General features: G+C 43.3%; 1 protein-coding gene across 1 annotated transcript in view; it reads left to right on the top strand.

Moving 5' to 3' along the window:
- The window catches only part of LOC120052130 (protein crumbs homolog 1-like), a 52,531-nt gene that overhangs the window by 6,869 nt on the left and 24,044 nt on the right, over window positions 1–21,618 (top strand). Inside the window, 5 exon segments of the mRNA XM_038998974.1 lie at window positions 605–849; window positions 1,769–1,964; window positions 2,106–2,245; window positions 4,803–4,985; window positions 16,849–17,823. Coding sequence (XP_038854902.1) covers window positions 605–849; window positions 1,769–1,964; window positions 2,106–2,245; window positions 4,803–4,985; window positions 16,849–17,823 — 1,739 coding nt within the window.

Below are 21,618 nucleotides of genomic sequence, written 5' to 3'. Positions count from 1 at the left end.
AATGAGCGACTTCTGTCTGCCTGCGGTCGCTATGGCAATAGAGGCAATGCAGAAATGGAACTGTGGAATTGGTTGCCATGGAGGCACGCTGTGATGCTTTGTGAGGCTCTTAAGTTTGCAAATGTCCTTGTACTGCAATGGATAATGGTAGGATACTTTTTTTCACAGGTGGAAAGAGAACCTTTTGTGTCATAGGCTATTATAGGACACAATGGTTGTGTGGGACAATGCAAAGCATGACTCATTGTAACACACTGCTAAGAGAATAAAATATGGATACCTTTCAGTTCACCCTCACTAAACACTTACCCTTTTCAATATCAATACAATTTTCTGGTGGTACTGACATATTGGTACGAGAATGTAATAAAGAGAAAGAGAATGTATGAAAGACCTATTCAAATAATATATACCAGAAAAGTCTGCTGTGACATTTCAATTTCCCCCTGGGGATCAATCAATATTAGTTGAATCAGAAATGTTAGTGCACGGACAGAACAAAAGCCAGAAAACCCTTGGCCCTCCAGATCTGGAGCGTCCCACCCCTATGCTAACAGAAACACATCAGTCAGACAATCAATCAAACTATATTTCCTGTCCCCAGGTGTGTCTCGCCTGATGGCGAGGTCAGCGGTAATGGTAACGGACCAGTGTTCCCCAACCCCTGCTACAGCCAGGCCATCTGTCATAGCCGTGGTGATGGCTACTCGTGTTTCTGCGTGCCTGGGTTCCAGGGTGTGTGCTGCCAGATAGAGGTGAACGAGTGTGTGTCACAGCCCTGCAGGAACGGAGTCACCTGTATAGACAGGGTGGGCAGGTACGACTGTCTCTGCAGCCCAGGGTTTACAGGTAAGATGAGAAGAGACAGCTCCTTCAGGGCTTTGTTCAGTAGTTACCAAATGGGAGAAAATGTTTTGAAACAGGCATGTGTTATGTGAATTTAGGTCGCAAACCCCCTTAAATGGTTTAGATCAAGGGGTGGCCAATCTTACCTGCAGAGGTCCGGAATGTGAGTGCAGGCTTTTGCTCCAGCCAAGCAGTAACACATCTCTTAATAAACTAGTTTTTAATTATAACTTTGATAAGTTGTATCATGTGTGTTCCCGGTCACAGGATGAAGATTGCGCACCACTGACCCAATGAGTAAAACAGATGCCATCTAGTGGCAATTTGAGTTATGTACTCTAGTCCTCAAATCTAACCCTCTGTTCTATAGCCTATTCTATGCTATAGCTCATACATTTAAAAATAGAAATACAAAAACATAAAATCAGGATATCTATAGCCTTTCCATGCTTGATAACATCCAGTTATAGAAATAGAGATTTGCTCATTAAAGATAATCTACAGGTAATCCTAGCTCGTTAGAGCATTTTAGGAAAGATTAAATACACACTTAGAAAATATTTTGCTATGTAGTCCATCGCCCTGTGTTCTGGTTTACAGTATGATTGATCTGGGATTCAGAATAACATGGTAGAACACAGATGAAAGCCACACAGGGGGGCTTATGTCAAAACTGACACAGAAACAAACAATAACAACAACACGAGTAAAGGAAACAGAGCCTCTAATAATCAGTACATGATGATCAGTAAGCCAGTCAACATGAAAGCATTTCACATTGAGTATTATCTCCACAGGTGCATGTTGATATTCCCCTTCGTGTTTCCCTAAACTGACCTGTCCAGATGGTTTGGCCAGTGTGTATTATACGACCAGAGCCCTGTGACTGACTGTCGGCCATATTGGATGTTTGATGTTCCAGATGCCACCTGTGAGGTCCAGATTGACAAGTGTCAATCACAGCCCTGCCTCAAGGGTGGGAGTTGTCATGACTACGTCTACAGCTTCTCGTGCACCTGCATGTCCAGTTTCCAGGGAGACCACTGTGAAATCGAAATTGACGAGTGCCAAGACCAGCCATGCCAAAATGGGGCCCTGTGTCCTGAAGGTGTTGATGTGTGAGAGAGAGATTTGTATTTTTTTGTGGAGTAAAACAAGAAATGGCTGCATAATGTTTGCTTGCATAGCTTCACTTTTTACTGGAAAAGTAATTGGCACTGAAACTGAAAGATCTGTAACTAAAAATTGTTATCGTTCAGGTACAGCTGCGACTGCTCTCAGACCACCTTCACTGGGCGACACTGTGAAACTCCTCTCTCTCCGTGCAATTCCCAGCCATATGTCAACAGCGCCACCTGTCTGGAGGACGAGGGAAACTATACATGTGACTGCTGGCCAGGTACAGTACAGTCACACAGTTACAGAACAGAAAGCACTGTAGGCATGTCATTTGTTCTTGAAATAGCACCTGCAGCCCCTCTCTAGATGTCCCCTAAGAAGGTATGAGAGTAAGGTGGAGTGAGGGAAAGACAGGGATCTCATTCTAAGAACTTGGTGAGAGTGTGGTTGTCCTATGGTTATTTTGCCACAGATGTCGGAAGTTTTTAAGGCTGGGTACAATTGGCATGCTGACTGGAGGAATGTTCACCAGAGCTATTGCCGTCTCCAACGTCGTTTTAGAGAATTTGGCAGTGTGTCCAACCGGCCTCACAACCACAGACCACGTGTATGGTCTGGAGTGGGTGAGTGGTTTGGGCTAGCCAACATCTGGTGAAATTGGAGGGCGCGCAATTCAAATGCATATTCGTATTATTAAACACTCATGACCATACAAGTGTCATATCATTTAAAAGCTTAACTTCTTGTTAATCTAACTGCGTTGTCAGATTTCAAACAGGCTTTACGGCGAAAGCATACCATGCGATTGTCTGAGGACGGTGCCCCACATCAACATATTTTTCAACCAGTACAGGCTTCACAAAGTCACAAACAGCGGTATAATATATCACTTACCTTTGAAGAACTTCCTCTGTTTGCGATCCCAAGGGTCCCAGCTACAACATGAATGGTTGTTCTGTTCGATAAAATCCTTCTTTATATCCCAAAAACTCTGTTTAGTTGGCGCCATTGATTTCAGTAATCCACTCGTTCAACATGCAGACAAATGAGTCCAAAAAGCTACCGCTAAACTTTGTCCAAACAAGTGAAACGATGTTTCTATTTAATCCTCGGGTACTCTAAAATGTAAATAAACTATAATATTTCACACGGAAAGTAGTATGTTCAATAGGAAAGGCAAATTCGTAAGCGTGCGCCGAAAGACTGATTCGCCTCAGGTGGTAACCTTACAGAAACTCCAAATAATTGTTAGTTTTTCAAAACATGACTGTTGACATCTAGTGGAAGCCATAGGAATTGCAATCTGGGTGACGGACATGCATAGAAACAATAGGTTTACATAATAAGAGCCTGGGAGCCTGCCATATGAATTCTGTTATAGTCTCAGACATTGTTTTAGCAGTTTTAGAAACTTAAAAGTGTTTTCTATCCAATGCTACCAATTATATGCATATCCTGGCTTCTGAACCTGAGTAACAGGCAGTTAATTCTGGGCATGTCAGTCAGCAGAAATTCTGAAAAAGGGACCCTAACAAGTTATGTCAAGGTTGTGAACGAAGTGCTCCATTGTGGCGTTGGGGTTATGGTATGGGCAGGCATAAGGTACGGACAATGAACACACTTGCATTTTATCTATGGCAATTTGAATGCACAGAGATACCGTGATGAGATCCTGAGGCCCATTGTCATGCCATTCATCCACCGACATCACCTCATGTTTCACCTTTTATTATGCACAGCCCCATGTCACAAGGATCTGTACACAATTCCCGGAAGCTGAAAATGTCCCACTTCTTCCAAGGCCTGCATACTCACCAGACATATCACCCATTGACCATGTTTGGGATGCTATGGATTGATGTGTACGACAGCGTGTTCCAGTTCCCGCCAATATCCAGCAACTTTGCACAGGCATTGAAGAGGAGTGAGGCAACATTCCACACACCACAATTAACAGCCTTTATGCGAAGGAGATTTGTTGCGCTTCATGACGCAAATGGTGGCCACACCAGATACTGACTGGTTTTCTGATCCACTCCCTACCTTTTTTTTAAGGTATCAGTGACCAACAGATGCATATCTGTATTTCCAGTCATGTGAAATCCATAGATTAGGAATTTAGTTGAATTGACTGACTTCCTTATATGAACTGTAACTCAGTAAAATCTTTGAAATTGTTGCATTTTGCATTTACATTTTTGTTCAGTATATTTCCACACTATGAGGTTGGAATAATATTGTGAAAATTACGATAATGCCCTTTTAGTGTAGGAGCTGTTTGAAAAAACAGCCTGAAATTACAGCTTGTTTTGCCGGTCAGGAATCTTCGCTCCCGGAACCAAACTGAAACCAAAAACACTGGTTCCCACAACTTCCAATGAACCAAATGTGCTAGCTGGGATGGAGAGAGAAGAGGGAAGAAGAGGATGAGCAAGAGGGGGTAGGAGAGAGAAAGAGAGGGGGAGGGTATTGAAAGAGAGAGAGAGGGAGAGAGAGAGAGAGGGAGAAGGAATGAGAGCTAGAGTTCTCACAATGTTGGAAATGTATTTGTTATCTTTATAAATACAGAGGTGTGTGTGTGTGTGTGTGTGTGTGTGTGTGTGTGTGTGTGTGTGTGTGTGTGTGTGTGTGTGTGTGTGTGTGTGTGTGTGTGCATCCCTCCCTGCGGGCCTGCATGTGTGTGTTGTCTATCCCCTCTATATGCGTTACACTGTGTGTGTGTGTGTGTGTGTGTGTGTGTGTGCATGCGTGCATCCCTCCCTGCGGGCCTGCATGTGTACATGTGTGTGTTGTCTACCCCCTCTATATGTGTTACACTCTGTCTGTGTCCTGTTCAGGTTTCAAGGGTTGTCAGTGTGATGTGGATGTGAGTGAGTGCAGTAGCAGCCCCTGTCTCTATGGTGGCTGGTGTATAGAGCTGTCCTGGCATAGTCTGTATGGTTCAGAGCCTCTGCTTCCAGACCACTACAACCCACAGCACGCTGCAGGATTCATATGCAGCTACCAACCAGGAACCACAGGTAATGTCCCATAGAAACATTATGAACGATTATTGAGAACTGTCAAAACTTGTCCAAGGTTCAAATTGCTGGGGTGCTTGATGATTCTATGCAATCCCATAACAAATTAGGGCATGCTCATTTAAAATGTGAAAACCATAAGTATGGATATGGATATTGGTCCAGCCTATTATTTAGGGCACGCCCAAGAGTCAATGATCAGCTCTCAGTTTGATAACTATATGACAGGTACCAAGCATGTGTATGTATGGTTGTAGCTTGGGTTTATTTACAGTTTTCACCCATTCACACTCTTCTTTTACAAAAGAGGAATATTCTAGTTGCCCTGCTGCTTACACAAGCCTGTGATCTGCCTGTAAGGCTCAGCAGGTAAGACTAGTGGCTGCGTCTCCCAACACTGTTCTATAATTGACTCCCTAGCAGTCACCAGTCCACACTCTGTAAAATGGCACTAATTGCATTAGTGTTAATCCTGAGGATCTGGCTTTCCCAGACTCCTGCCTGCAGTAGGACTCAGCACTGTGTTTAGTTGTGCATGGCTGAAGACGAGGACAGGGACTGCCGGACACCCTGATGACCTATGGTCACAATGAGATTGTACACACAGTGGTAGTTCACATCTAGGCGTGCGTGCAATTACTGGTGGGAAACTCGTAAACCAACGCAATGCTGAAAGTGGAAGTATGGATTTCGAGCATTCTATTGCTAAATGCAGGTATGGTTACATGTTGTTCTTTGTGCTTTATGTATGTGACTATTTGTTTCAGTGACAATGCATGCTTGTAATGGCATTGCTATACAATCTCATTGAAGTAAATGGAATTAAGTGATTATTGTTGATCGTCATCGTGTTTTAAGCTTCCCATCTTTTCTGTGTGTTGTTGTAAACTGGATTGAGAAAATATCGTAGTCTAGTAAAATTTGTTGCTATGCGGTTGCTACTGTATATAAGATTGAATGGGTCTATTGGCCTGAATAGAAGCCATGGTACTGTATTTTACCACTAACATATTCTATATTAACTTCTCTGCGCTACGGATCCCTTTTACGGGATCATTTTCCTAAACAACCGCTGAATTGCAGGGCGCAAAATATGACAAAAAATATTTATAATCATGCAATCACAAGTGAAATATACCAAAACACCGCTTAGCTTGTTGTTAATCCACCTATCGTGTCAGATTTTGAAAATATGCTTTACAGAGAAAGAAATCCAAGCTTTTGTGAGTGTATCAATCAATGCTAGAACAGCTAGCCCCAAATTAGCATGGTCACGAAAGTCAGAAAAGCAATAAAATTAATCGCTTACCTTTGATAATCTTCGGATGTTTGCACTCACGAGACTCCCAGTTACACAACAAATGTTATTTTTGTTCGATAAATATTACTTTTATAACAAAAAAACGCCATTTGGGTTGCGCGTTATGTTCAGAAAACCAAAGCCTCGTTCCTTTCGACGAAAATTCCAAAAAGTATCCGTAATGGTCGTAGAAACATGTCAAATGTTTTTTTAATCAATCCTCAGGTTGTTTTTAACAAACATAATCGATAATATTTCAACCGGACCGTAACCTACTCAATAAGAGAGAAAAAGAAAATGGAGAGCTACCCTCTCGCGCGCAGGAACTTATCAGAGGACACCTGACTACTTTTGAAAAATCTCGCTCATTTTTCAAAATAAAAGCCTGAAACTATGTCTAAAGCCTGGTCACAGCCTGAGGAAGCCATTGGAAAAGGAATCTGGTTGATACCCCTTTAAATGGAAGAAAGACGGGCCAGGAAACAGATAAAAAATAAAATAATCACTTCGGGGTTAGATTTTCTCAGGTTTTCGCCTGCAGAAACAGTTTTGTTATACTCACAGACAATATTTTGACAGTTTTGGAAACGTTGGAGTGTTTTCTATCCTAATCTGTAAATTATATGCATATTCTACGATCTGGACCTGAGAAATAGTCAGTTTACCATGGGAACGTTATTTAAAATTTAAAACAATCTGACCCCTAGCGTCAAGAGGTTAAGAATAGATGCTTATGGTTTCAGAACCTATACTATTCTTTTTCTGAGATCAAATGGAATTGAAAACTATACATGGACATTTTACTTTACTTTTAATTTGACTTAATCCTGATGTGACATACACTAATCTATATCAACGTTGACACTGCCAGTTGTTCCATCACAAACTCCCGACTACTATCCAATCAAAGCCACATTGACATTATCCCACCCCTGGTTAGCCACTATTGGCTTAAAAAGCCAAACGTAACACAATATCTGCCAATTAATTACCAGCATCATTTCCCCTCTGTCTTGTCATGACTGTCCTTTGAGAACCCGAATGGGTCAGATCAGCTTGGCAATGGATGGCAGTAACCAGACCCTCTCTCACCCACAGAGGGGAGGAGGGAGCTGCTGGGGGGTTGACAGTTCACACCCTGTTGTAAATTAAAGGAGAGGAGATCTAGGGTCTCCCTCTCCAAAATACACAAAGGAATGCGCTTTGTCTCCAGAGACTTTCCCCGCTGAAACTTTAACACGTTCAAAAGCGAATACTGGAACAATATTTCTAACATTAACGTGGGGAATGGTCAGATGTGATCTAAAGAATAATAATGTCATATGGGATGTTATTTTAAAAGTGTTATAAAGGAAATACTTTAACTTAAAGTATATACACTACATTTACGAAGTCTCAATCCTTAAAGTTGTATATAAAATATGAAAAATTATGAACGTTTTTTTGTTAACTTCTTGCGAATATAGGGGGTGCTGTTTCGCATTAGCATAATTTGGTCTCCAGATTAAACTGCCTAGTACTCAATTCTTGCTTGTACAATATGCATATTATTGTTATTATTGGATAGAAAACACTCTCTAGTTTCTATAGCCGTTGGAATTATGTCTCTGAGTGGAACAGAACTCATTCTACAGCACTTTTCCTGACAGGGAGTGAGATTTCAGAAATCTTGGCCTCTGGTCCCAGGTCAGTTTTAATGTCCCTGTGAATGCTATGAGGATACAAACACTGCCTTCCTCTAGGATACAAACACGCCTTCCTCTAGATGTCAGTAAGAGGTGACAATTTGAATGGAGTCGATTGCGCAATCAGGGCCTGTATAAAAGACCACAAGGCGGAAGTAGCTTTCTTTTCTTCCTGCGCCTGACGTACGATGGACGTCGGGACTGGCCTCCTTCCAAGCTTTGGTTTAGGCACTTCTATATCGCCGGTCATGTTTTTACTCGTTATAGGTGTTAAAAACATCATAAGGTAGTTAATTTAAACCGTTTTATAGCAATTTATATCCGTTTAGTGCGATTTTGAGGCATTTCTTTGTGGCGCCCTTTGAGGAGCTGGGCACATTTCCAGTACCGGTCGAACGTTAGTGGCCATTTCGACGGGACAAGAGGACATCTTTCGACCAAAAGACGATTAGACCCGAGAAAGGATACATTGCCCAAGATTCTGATGGAAGATCAGCTCATAGTAAGAACTATTTATGATGATAAATCGTTGTTCTGTTGAAAAATGTTAAACGCATAAGCCGCCATGTTTTTTGGGTAGCTTCGCTTTGGCGAACCCTGTATTGCACAGTAAGGATAATTTTAGAAATGTAATTCAGCGATTGCATTAAGAACTAATTTGTCTTTCGATTGCTGTCCACCCTATATTTTTTAGTAAAGTTTATGATTAGTTATTCATTAGGCTAGATCACTGTCCAAAATGGCGCCCGACATTTTCGGCCCAGGTTGGCTACTATTCTCATTGTATAACCACGTTTTTTTGTGGCTAAATATGCACATTTTCGAACAAACTCTATATGTATGTTGTAATATGATGTTACAGGAGTGTCATCGGAAGAATTCTGAGAAGGTTAGTGAAAAAATTAATATATTTTGGCGATGATAACGATATCGCTCTCTTTGGCTTGAATCAATGCTCGGGTAACGTTTGCATATGTGGTATGCTAATATAACGATTTATTGTGTTTTCGCTGTAAAACACTTAGAAAATCTGAAATATTGTCTGAATTCACAAGATCTGTGTCTTTCCATTGCTATGCGCTGTGTATTTTTAAGAAATGTTTTATGATGAGTAAATTGGTAATACACGTTGCTCTCTGTAGTAATTCTAGTCGCTTTGGTGAGATTTGTGATGGTGGCTGCAATGGCAAACTATGATTTATACCTGAAATATGCACATTTTTCTAACAAAACCTATGCTATACAATAAATATGTTATCAGACTATCATCTGATGAAGTTTTTTCTTGGTTAGTGGCTATTTATATCTTTATTTGGTCGAATTGGTGATAGCACCTGATGGAGTAAGAAACTGATGGAGTTAGAAAAGTGGTGTCTTTTGCTAACGTGGTTAGCTAATAGATTTACATATTTTGTCTTCCCTGTAAAACATTTTAAAAATCTGAAATGGTGGCTTTATTCACAAGATCTGTATCTTTCATTTGGTGTCTTGGACTTGTGATTTAATGATATTTAGATGCTACTATTTAATTGTGACGCTATGCTAGCGATGCTAATCAGTGGGGGGGGGGGGGGGGGGGTGGGGGGTGCTCCCGGGTCCGGGTTTCTGAGTCGGTAGAAGTTAAGATAGGAATGTGATTTTAGGAGCCAGGAGAGAGAATTTGTCTCCTATAAACTTTGCAGAGTAAGTAGCCACGCCCCAAGTGAGGTCAGTCTGACGAAACCGTCCCTTTCGACCAGAGTGCATAAAAGGATGGGTAAAGAAATTAACATTTAGACCAGAATTTCTCCAGGCTGCAGCTGCGTGTGTAAAGTGGTTTGAACTCTGAATACCAACACGACATGGAGAAGAAAACTCCCCTCTCAGACAGTCACTGGTACAGCTGATTAGAAAAAAGTATCTAGAAAAGTTAATTTAATTGGGACCATTCTACTACCCTTCACACCATCCTATTCTACTACTTTTCTCAAATCACTGTAGTATGCTACTCTCATCACTCAATGGGAACCATCGATACGGCTGGCTAGCCTATCATCAAAGGAGCATCATCCAGAGTGAACAACAGTAGACGAGACAGGTCTGGACCCCTTTCGGACAACCAGAGCCTTAAAAGCGTGCCGCTGAAAGACCCATCACCCTTCCTAAGGAGGGCTGGTTCTGACAGAGACCCACAGCGAATTAAGGCATTTCAACGTAAATACATTCATGATTTCTTACTCCAAACGGGCGGCAAAGTATATGATTACTGTGAGAATAGTTTCTAAAATGTATCAACGATAAGAGTATTTTTGTCTATCTCTCTCCATGTCGTTGTGTAACAAGCCGCCATATGTTGTGTCAGTCTGCTAGGGACCTTTTCCTAATGTATGTGTATGTTATCCTGTGTTATCATTTAGTTAGTTAGTAAATAAATAATTAAACACGTTTGTGTAGTACTAAATCATAAGTAAGGCTGGGGGTTTTGCAGATGCAAGGAGGTTACGACTGTTCAGAATGATGAAATGATAAGAGGTTATGATTAATACGTTGACTGTTTTATGGATGTGATAGGTAAGGATCTTTAGAGTTTAATTCGGGAGATGATAACTCTTTTAAAAAATGCTCCCGTGGTGCCCCGAATCCTTTAATTAAACATAGTTAGTTCATTGGATAAATAACAGTCATCAGATTAATGAAAGTAAAGTCACAACGGTCTGTTTGGTGCACGTGTTTGTCTATCCATAATCCGTATGTAGCCAGTTAGCGATGATAACTGGGATCTTGAGGGTAGAAAGAAAGACTTTCCACAAAAACCTTCTCAATTAAATGTAAACTGCAAAGTCCCACTGAGCATAAACTGGTTGAATCAATGCACGTGTCACGGCCGTTGAATGAAGAGGACCTAGGTGCAGCGTGGTAAGCGTACATATTACTTTATTTATATGACGCCGACAAAAACAACAAACAATCCAAAACAACCGTGAAGCTAAAGGCTATAGTGCCAACAAACAAAGACAACCTCCCACAAAGACAGGTAGGAAAAAGGGATACCTAAGTATGGTTCTCAACGATAGCTGTCCCTGATTGAGAACCCTACCCGGCCAAAACATAGAAATACAAATAATAGAACATAGAATACCCACCCCAAATCACACCCTGACCAAACCAAATAGAGACATAAAAAGGATCTTTAAGGTCAGGGCGTGACAGCACGTCATAAAATGTTTTTTATGTGATGACGTTAAAACGACGTGGAAAACGTAAGGGAATAATCAACCTAAGGGAATTTCATATTTTTTTCACCCAATTTTTACGTTGATTTCACGTTCGTTGACATCTCAACCAAATGTAAATCAAAACCAGACATTGGACTGAAGTCTGTGCCCAGTGGGTAGGCTTACCTGACGCCTGCTCCCGCTTTTCCTCTCTGGCGCTCGAGGGCACCAGACTGCCTATCATTAAACATACCTGTCCCTTCGTTACGGGCACCTGCGCCTCCATGGATCCACCTGAACTCCATCATGATTTGATTGCCTGCCCTTTATCGGTCTGTTTCCTCTGTTCCATCCCTGTGTCAGCATTGATGTCGTTATTTTGTCCCCTGTCCAGACGCTGTTCCTGTCCTGTTTCATGTCCGGTATTTATTAAATGTCTCCAGCGTCGATCCTCACAGTATGCTGACACCAAAATTGGAGGCATCAGGGAGACCTTGTTTTTTGTTGGTGACGTTGGGTCCGGGTGCCATCAATGGTATTGGGGGTGCCTCAGCTAGCTCATCGGGCTTCCATGCCCTAGAGGCCAGAGGTTTTTCTTGCCCAGGCGGGCTCGCAAAACACCAGTCTCAACGTCAACAGGGAAGAGGCGACTTCGGGATGCTGGCCTTCTAGGCAGAGTTCCTCTGTCCAGTGTCTGTGTTCTTTTGCCCATCTTAATCTTTTCTTTTTATTGGCCAGTCTGAGATATGTCTTTTTCTTTGCAACTCTGCCTAGAAGGCCAGCATCCCGGAGTCGCCTCTTCACTGTTGACGTTGAGTCTGGTGTTTTGCGAGCCCACCTGGGCAAGAAAAACCTATTTAATGAAGCTGCTAGTTGAGTAGTTCTGTTTCTCAAACTAGACACTCTAATGTACTTGTCCTCTTGCTCAGTTGTGCACCGGGGCCTCCCACTCCTCTTTCTATTCTGGTTAGAGACAGTTTGCGCTGTTCTGTGAAGGGAGTAGTATACAGCGTTGTACCAGATCTTCAGTTTATTGGCAATTTCTCGCATGGAATAGCCTTCATTTCTCAGAACAAGAATAGACTGACGAGTTTCAGAAGAAAGGTCTTTGTTTCTAGCCATTTTGAGCCTGTAATCGAACCCACAAATGGTGATGCTCCAGATACTAAACTAGTCTAAACAAGGCCAGTTTTTTTTGCTTCTTTAATCAGCACAACAGTTTTCAGCTGTGAAAGTACGGACGAAAAGTCCAAAAAGTTATATTACAGTCCGTAGAAACATGTCAAACGAAGTATAAAATCAATCTTTAGGATGTTTTTAACATAAATCTTCAATAATGTTCCAACCAGAGAATTCCTTTGTCTGTAGAATTGCAATGGAACAGTACTCGCTCTCACGTGAACGTGCGAGATGGGCTCGTGGCTCTCTGGCGGGCCTCTGACTCATTCCCCTCTCATTCGCCCCCACTTCACAGTAGAAGCATCAAACAAGGTTCTAAAGACTGTTGACATCTACTGGAAGCCTTCGGAAGTGCAATTTGACCCCATAGACACTGTGTATTCAATAGAGTTGAAAAACTACAACCCTCAGATTTCCCACTTCCTGGTTGGATTTTTTCTCAGGTTTTTGCCTGCCATATGAGTTCTGTTATACTCACAGACATCATTCAAACAGTTTTAGAAACTTCAGAGTGTTTTCTATCCAAATCTACTAATTATATGCATATTCTAGCTTTTATGGCTGAGTAGCAGGCAGTTTAATTTGGGCACGCTTTTCATCCAAAATTCCCAATGCTGCCCCCTACCCTAGTGAAGTTAAAGTGATTCTACTTGTTTCCAACGTGTTCCCTGAAGGAATACACACAAGATAGACAAAACAAAACAACCGTAATCCCTCTGCATCACATAGCATAAAATAACTAAATAACTAAAAATAACAATATACAGGAAAATTTACTATATATACATCATAAATCAATACGTTGGGCCAGAAACCGAAAGGTCGCTGGTTTGAATCACCCATGTGAAAATCTGTCAATGTGCCCTTGAGCAAGGCACTTAACCCTGCTTTGCTCCTGTAAATCACTCTGGATAAGAGCATCTGTTAAATGTCTAAAATGTAAATCTATATCATTATTAATAAAACTGTATAACAGATAACGTGCCCACGGGGCCAAACCTCTGCCTTCACATTTCAGATCAAGATTACTTTAATGGTCAAAAATCCTAAATTTCTCTTCTATTTTTAACCCAAACCCTCCGAAAGAGACACATACAGATGTCGGATCTTAACTTGATCACTCTTTTGTTGCTGAGAATTTTCTTTATGTTTTCTGAAATGCAGCTATGCACATCAACAACCAACGTTTTATGTAACTTAATGACACAAGATAGATATTGGTCTTCACTAGGCTACGACATACAAGTGTCTAGTGTATCCTAAGGTTATGAATGAACTCAAAATGTAGTTCACTCGTGGCCTGGTGTGGATTAGTGGTTAGGGCCGCTGCCTTCAGAGCACACATATAGGCCTTACGTGTGGTTACCTAGGTTACTCCATTAGCTCACATCAAAAACTTGTCAAACACAATTTTCTTGTCCGCTTGCTTTAGTCAATTACAAAACTACATTTAAGACAAGTACAACAAGTCTAAAGATTACTTTTCAACATTGCCTGCTTTGAAAAACGTAATGTTGTAGGGCTTCCCTCATATTGTACCTCTTTTCATGACGGTGCTAGCAGCCACGTGACCAACACAAACAAACGGACTATACAGATACAAGTAGTGAGTGGAGTTACTAAACGGACTATCCACCTCATTTTCAAAGGCTTTCAAAACTCGGAAGCCAAACCTGGAAACTATGGATACAACTTTCTCTGCGCTCTCGCATTATCATAATTAATATGCGCACCACTAGAAGTCTCTGCATTAGCATGTTTCTGTTAGCCGATACATCCTGAAAAATAGTGTAGGCTACCTATGATTTCATTAGGCCCATGTGATACTTTTTTTTAGCCTTGAGCTTATGAATTATGGGCTAATATGCATACGCTTCTAGTTTAGGCTATATGCTACAACCCAAGCATGTCAGTCTTTGTTTTGTTGCGCAATTACGCACCTAATAGCGCAATGAATTCATTTTTTGGGGGGGTGGCTATGGCACTCCACGAACAGTGTTGCCTACCCCTGGGCTATAGGCTATGCAAGCCTCTCCTCATAGGCCATTCCTCTTCTCGTAAAGTTCAAGGAAAAGCTATAGGAAATGTATTTGTATAATTTTTTATACTAGGCCTATTCAGCACTGAGCTCGTTCTTCAGGGTCTCTGCTTTTTGCTGCCACTAGATGTAGAAGAAGTGTGTATCAACACTAATCTTAGGAATGGAACACCCTGGATGTCACGATCATCGTATGAGAGAGACCAAGGTGCAGCGTGGTATGCGTACATTCTCTTTAATGAATGAACACTGAACAAAAACAACAAAATCAACTAACGAAACGTGAAGCTATACAAATAGTGCAGACAGGCAACTAAACATAGACAAGATCCCACAACTAACAATGGGGAAATGGCTACCTAAATATGATCCCCAATCAGAGACAACGATAAACAGCTGTCTCTGATTGGGAGCCATATCAGGCCAACACAGACATACAAAACCTAGATGACCCACCCTAGTCACTATCACGCCCCAACCAACACAGAGAAAAAACAGCTTACTATGGTCAGGGCGTGACACTGGATAAAAACTTGTTTTTAAGTCTTATTTGATAGTGAGGGACACATTCAACCTGACAATTGATCAATTTGTTCCTAGAGATTATGGAAATGCCTCTGTTGACGTTAAACGTTTTTTGGGTGAATCCAAATAGTTTACAGTTGGTTAATGAAGGACTCCAGGCTATGGATCTTTTCACAACTAGTCATCTGTAACACTAAAAGTAAAAATCAATATTGTTAATGTAAATGGTAATTTAAATGGCTAGTTGCAGGACGAATCTGCAAGCTTACCTGTCATGTCCACAACAATGGAGCAGCAGACCAAGCAATATGCGAGAGGAGGCCAATTATTCTGGTCGGTGTCAAATTCATTTATTTATTTTATTTAACCTTTATTTAACTAGGCAAGTCAGTTAAGAACAAATTCTTATTTACAATAACGGCCTACCAAAAGGCAAAAGGCTTCCTGCGTGGATGGGGAATGGGATTTAAAATTGAAATAAGTTCAATAAAAATATAGGACAAAACAAACATCACAACAATTAATTTATCAGGTACTGAGGCGATCGATTCTGTTACTTGTTATTCGTGTGAGATATTTCCATTTTGGGATAGACATTCACTGAATTGCTAGTACTAGTTGCTCATTCTGCTACAGTGGTTACAAATGTCTCGCTCTCGGTGGAATGTGAATGCATTATCACATGATACTGCCTTCTAATCCCTTCCCAAAGGGCAGTAACCTACTGGAAAAGTGCTACCTACTAAGGTAGGTGCCTTTGGATGCAGATAGGAAGCAGCTTTTGTATTTTGGATAATAACAGTATGCTACACCAACATTAGTTTCCATTCATACAAAGTGTCAAAACAAGTGCCCAGCACTGGGCATGAACTTGTGATGCTCGAAGCCAAAAGCATGCTGCTCAGACCACTGCAGTTGACAATGCAGGGTATTAGAATACGTGATGGTATGAGGTCGGTTGGTTTGCAGAGCCTTCCCCAAACCATAGAGCCCTAGGTACGCTATTGCATTGTATAGTCCACAAACACTGCTTCAAATCCTCCTTAACTTCTTTGAGGTAGGGGGCAGTATTTTCACATCCGGATGAAAAGCGTGCCCAGAGTAAACTGCCTGCTACTCAGGCCCAGATGCTAGGATATGCATAGTATTAGTAGATTTGGATAGAAATCACTCTGAAGTTTCTAAAACTGTTTGAATGATGTATGTGAGTATAACAGCACTCATATGGCAGGCAAAAACCTGCGGGGGCTGCCACACTGGGCAACGGGGGAGCTGTTGTTGTGGGGGATTAAGTGCCTTGCACAAGAGCATCTAGGATTTGAGCTCAGTAGCCCAATTGCTACTGTAGCTCACTTCCCACCATATATTTCCCGTCGGACCCAGGGTCCAAACTGGCAACCTTCCAGTTGCTGTTTCACCTCTCTAACCACTAGGCTAACTGCCACCAATGATGGAGCAGAGGCATAAATGCCATAAATACCTGTCAGTGACAAAGGTGTCGAAGTTGACCTGACAAGATGTCGAGGATGATGAGGTTCAGCTCAGAGATGGCATCATGGGGTATATGACACCGCAGGCAGCTTCCTCTAGTCTAGAACTTAACGTCACACCAATATAGACTATACACAGCACATAAACAATACATATATAGGGAAGGTTAACATGTCTCCAGTAAGAAGTAATAGTGTAGTCATGTACTATAATAAGTTACATACATTATTCATGATTCATAATAGACGATAGTGCTTTCAAAGATGAGGAGAATAAGTATGTTTTCTGACCTGAAATAGCAGGAAAGGTGAAGAGTGAATAATTCCCAACTGGGAGCAGCGCTTAGAGAAAAAGTTATAACGTCACTTAATTTCCACACCTTCACAGACTAAGCTGTACCAATCATAGTATCATTGACCCACATCATCATCCAGTCTCCCTTCCCTTCCAGGTACCCTTTGTGATGAGGTAGTGGACATGTGCAACCTCAGCCCTTGTGAGAACGGGTCTCAGTGTCAGAGCCTTGTGGGGGGCTATATGTGCCACTGCTCCCAGCAAAACCTCGATGAGTTCCTGTATGGGGGCCAGAACTGCAGCGAAGCGTTGGTGGGCTGCGAGGGCCATGAGTGTCAGAACCAGGGCTCATGCTCTCCGTTCCTAAGCGACGGGCATCATGGCTACTCCTGCCACTGCCCCCCGGGCCACACCGGGCTTCTCTGCCAGACCCCCACAGCCTTCTCCTTCGAGCAGAGTGGCTACCTGTTATTGCAGAGCCCCATGATGTCAACAGAGGCCTCCTGCAACATCACCCTGAGTTTCCGGACAGTGCTGCCCAGGGCCGTCCTCTTCCAGCGGGGCAGTGGAAGGCTGGTCCTGGGTCTGGAGCTGCTGAGGTGCCATCTGAGACTCAGCCTGAGGAGGGAGGCCTCGGTTGGGGGAAGGGCAGAGGGAGAGGCCCTGCAACTTAGCCAGACACTGGAGCTCCCCCTTAACGTGACTGATGGGGGGTGGCACTCTGTGGAGGCCATGCTGGGGGACGGCCTACTCAGCCTCAGGCTCCTGGATGGCGGGGTCTGTCAGGAACAGGACTGTGAGAGGGAAGCCCAGGTCGCAGGCACTCTGGCTGGGACAGACTCTCCAGAGTCTCCCCTCCAGAACACCTTCATCGGTGGGGTGGTGGAGGAAGGTGTGGTTTTGGTCCCGGTCCCGGCCTTCATCGGCTGTCTGCGGGACATGTTTGTGGACTCCCAGCTGGTGGTTCCCGGGGAGTGGCTGAGCGACTCGGCAGTGAACATGACTACAGGCTGCAGCCACAGAGACAGATGCCAAGACAGCCCCTGTCAGAACAGAGGACAGTGCACCAACCTGTGGCAGAGCTACCAGTGCCGGTGCCCCCGGCCATATGAAGGCCAGGACTGCGCTGAGGGTAAGAATGGAGGAATGAGTGGACAGAGTGGATGGGGATGCTGAGTATAAGATATAGTCGAGATCTCCTTTAATTTTAAGGGTTCATTTTTGTCCATTACATGCATAGCCACCTATCGGCATAGCTACGTACCGGCGGGTTGGGGGTGGGGTGGGGGGGTTGTATATCAGCTTTAATATTACAGATAGATTGTGACTTCCATCAATGTTACTGTCTGCATAATTAACAATCCCCCATATATATTTTTTGTAAACACAGTGCATTCGGAAAGTATTCAGACCCCTTGACTTTTTCCACATTTTGTTACGTTACAGCCTTATTCTAAAATTTATTAAATCGTTTTTTTCCCTCATCAATCTACACACAATGCCCCATAATGACAAAGCAAAAACTGGTTTTTAGAAATGTTTGCAAATGTATTAAACATAAAAAACAGATATTTGACAATAAAATAAGTATTCAGACCCTTTACTCAGTTCATTGTTGAAGCACCTTTGGCAGCTATTACAGCCTTGAGTCTTCTTGGGTATCATGCTACGCTAGGCACACCTGTATTTGAGGAGTTTCTCCGATTCTTCTCATCTCTGTCAGGTTGGATGGGGTCATATTCAGAGACTTGTCCCGAAGCCACTCCTGCATTGTTTTGGCTGTGTGCTTAGGGTCATTGTCCTGTTGGAAGATGAACCTTCAACCCAGTCTGAGGTCCTGAGTGCTCTGGAGTAGGTTTTCATCAAGGATCTCTCTGTACTTTCCTCCATTCATCTTTCCCTCGATCCTGTCTACTCTCCCAATCCCTGCCACTGAAAAACATCCCCACAGCATGATGCTGCCACCATCATGCTTCACCGTATGGATGGTGCAGGGTTTCATCCAGATGTGACACTTGGCATTCAGGCCAAAGAGTTCAATCTTAGTTTCATCAGACCAGAGAATCTTGATGTCTCGTGGTCTGAGAGTCCTTTAGATGCCTTTTGGCAAACTCCAAGCAGGCTGTCATGTAACTTTTACTGAGGAGTGGCATCCGTCTGGCCACTCTACCATAAAGGCCTGCTTGGTGGAGTGCTGTAGAGATGGTTGTCCTTCTGAAAGGTTCTGCCTTCTCCACAGAGGAAGCCTGTAGCTCTGTCAGAGTGACCATCGGGTTCTTGATCTCCTCCCTGACCAAGGCCCTTCTCCCCGATTGCTCAGTTTGGCCGGGCGGCCTGCTCTAGGAAGAGTCTTAATGCTTCCAAACTTCTTCCATTTAAGAATGATGGAGGCCACTGTGTTCTTGGGGACCTTCAATGCTGCAGACATTTTTTGGTTCCGTTCCCCAGATCCGTGCCTCAACACAATCCTGTCTCGGAGCTCTTCAGACAATTCCTTTGACCTCATGGCTTGGTTTTTGCTCTGACATGCACTGTCAAGTATGGGACCTTATACAGACAGCTTTTTAAATCCTGTCCAATCAATTGAATTGACCCCAGGTGGACTCCAATCAAGTCTTAGAAACATCTCAAGGATGATCAATGGAAACAGGATGCACCTAAGCACAATTTAGAGTCAGCAAGATGGCACCAACAGAGATGGTCATCTCGCTTCGAGTCCTTAGGAAACTATGCAGTTTTAAAAAAATGTATTATTACATTGTAAGCCCAGGAGATCTTAAAGGTTATTACATACAGCTGGGAAGAACTATTGGTTATAAGAACGACGTCAACTTAACAACATTACGACCAGGAATACAACTTCCCGAAGCGGATTCTTCATTCGGACCACCACCTAGGACATTGAATCTAATCCCAGAGGCCGACCCAAAACAACGTCGCCGCAGAAGAGGTAGACGGAGCGGCCTCCTGGTCAGGCCTCGAAGGCGTGCACACCGCCCACCTCTTCCCGAGTATACTACTCGCTAATGTCCAGTCTCGAGACAACATGGTGGATGAAATTAGGGCAAGGGTTGCCTTCCAGAGAGACATCAGAGATGGCCACCATTGTTCCTGTTCCCAAGAAAGCTAAGGTAACTGAGCTAAACGACTACCGCCCCGTAGCATTCACTTCCGTCATCATGAAGTGCTTTGAGAGACTAGTCAAGGACCATATCACCTCCACCCTACCTGACACCTTAGACCCATTCCAATTTGCTTACCTCCCCAATAGGTCCACAGACGACGCAATCGCAACCACACTGCACACTGCCCTAACCCATCTGGACAAGAGGAATACCTATGTGAGAATGCTGTTCATCGACTACAGCTCAGCATTTAACACCATAATACCCTCCAAACTCGTCATCAAGCTCGAGACCCTGGGTCTCGACCCCGCCCTGTGCAGCTGGGTACTGGACTTCCTGACGGGACGCCCCCAGGTGGTGAGGGTAGGTAACAACATCTCCACCCCGCTGATCCTCAACACTGGGGCCCCACAAGGGTGCATTCTGAGCTCTCTCCTGTACTCCCTGTTCACCCACGACTGCGTGGCCATGCACGCCTCCAACTCAATCATCAAGTTTGTGAACGACACTACAGTGGTAGGCTTGATTACCAACAACGACGAGACGGCCGACAGGGAGGAGGTGAGGGCCCTCGGAGTGTGGTGTCAGGAAAATAACCTCACACTCAACGTCAACAAAACAAAGGAGATGATTGTGGACTTCAGGAAACAGCAGAGGGAGCACCCCCCTATCCACATCGACGGGACAGTAGTGGAGAGGGTAGTAAGTTCCTCGGCGTACACATCACGGACAAACTGAATTGGTCCACCCACACAGACAGCGTTGTGAAGAAGGCGCAGCAGGCTGAAGAAATTCGGATTGTCACCAAAAGCACTCACAAACTTCTACAGATTCACAATCGAGAGCATCCTGTCAGGCTGTATCTCCGCCTGGTACGGCAACTGTTCCGCCCACAACCGTAAGGCTCTCCAGAGGGTAGTGAGGTCTGCACAACGCATCACTGGGGGCAAATTACCTGCCCTCCAGGACCCCTACACCACCCGATGTCACAGGAAGGCCATAAAGATAATCAAGGACAACAACCACCCGAGCCACTGCCTGTTCACCCCGCTATCATCCAGAAGGCGAGGTCAATACAGGTGCATCAAAGCAGGGACCGAGAGACTGAAAAACAGCTTCTATCTCAAGGCCATCCGACTGTTAAAACTTCTTGTCAATATGGGGGCGCTGTTTTCACTTTGTAAAAATTCGTTCCCAAATTAAACTGCCTCGTACTCAATTCTTGCTCGTACAATATGCATATTATTATTACTATTGGATAGAAAACACTCTCTAGTTTCTAAAACCGTTTGAATTATATCTGTGAGTAAAACAGAACTCAAGTTGCAGCTAACTTCCTGTCAGGAAGTGAGAAATCTGAAATCGGCACTCTGTTCCAGGGTCAGTTTATTAATTTGCATGTAATCTATGAGTCGACATGCACTGCATACGATTTCCCCTAGATGTCAGTAAGCAGTGAGAATTGGAATGGTGTTGCTAGGCAGATCTGAGGCCATATAAAGGGTCTTGGAACGTGGGGTGCACTCTTTTCAACGTTCGTCATGGCGCAAGACAGACCTCAGGATGGCATTCTGAAAAGCTCTCGTTATAGGCCTTAGATATATCCGGCTCTGATTTTATTCGATATAGGTGTTAAAGACATCATAATGTAGTTATTTTAAACCGAGTTATATCAGTTTATATCAGTATATTGCGATTTTCGGATATTTCTTTGTGCTGCGTTATGAAGAGTTGGGCACGTCTGGGCCACATAGCTAATGTTTGCTGCTAATTCCTAAGTTGAAGACGTCAATCTACAACCG

The sequence above is a fragment of the Salvelinus namaycush genome, chromosome 8, assembly GCF_016432855.1.
Source record: "Salvelinus namaycush isolate Seneca chromosome 8, SaNama_1.0, whole genome shotgun sequence".
NCBI lineage: Eukaryota > Metazoa > Chordata > Actinopteri > Salmoniformes > Salmonidae > Salvelinus > Salvelinus namaycush.
This window is presented reverse-complemented; position numbering and strand designations above follow the sequence as displayed.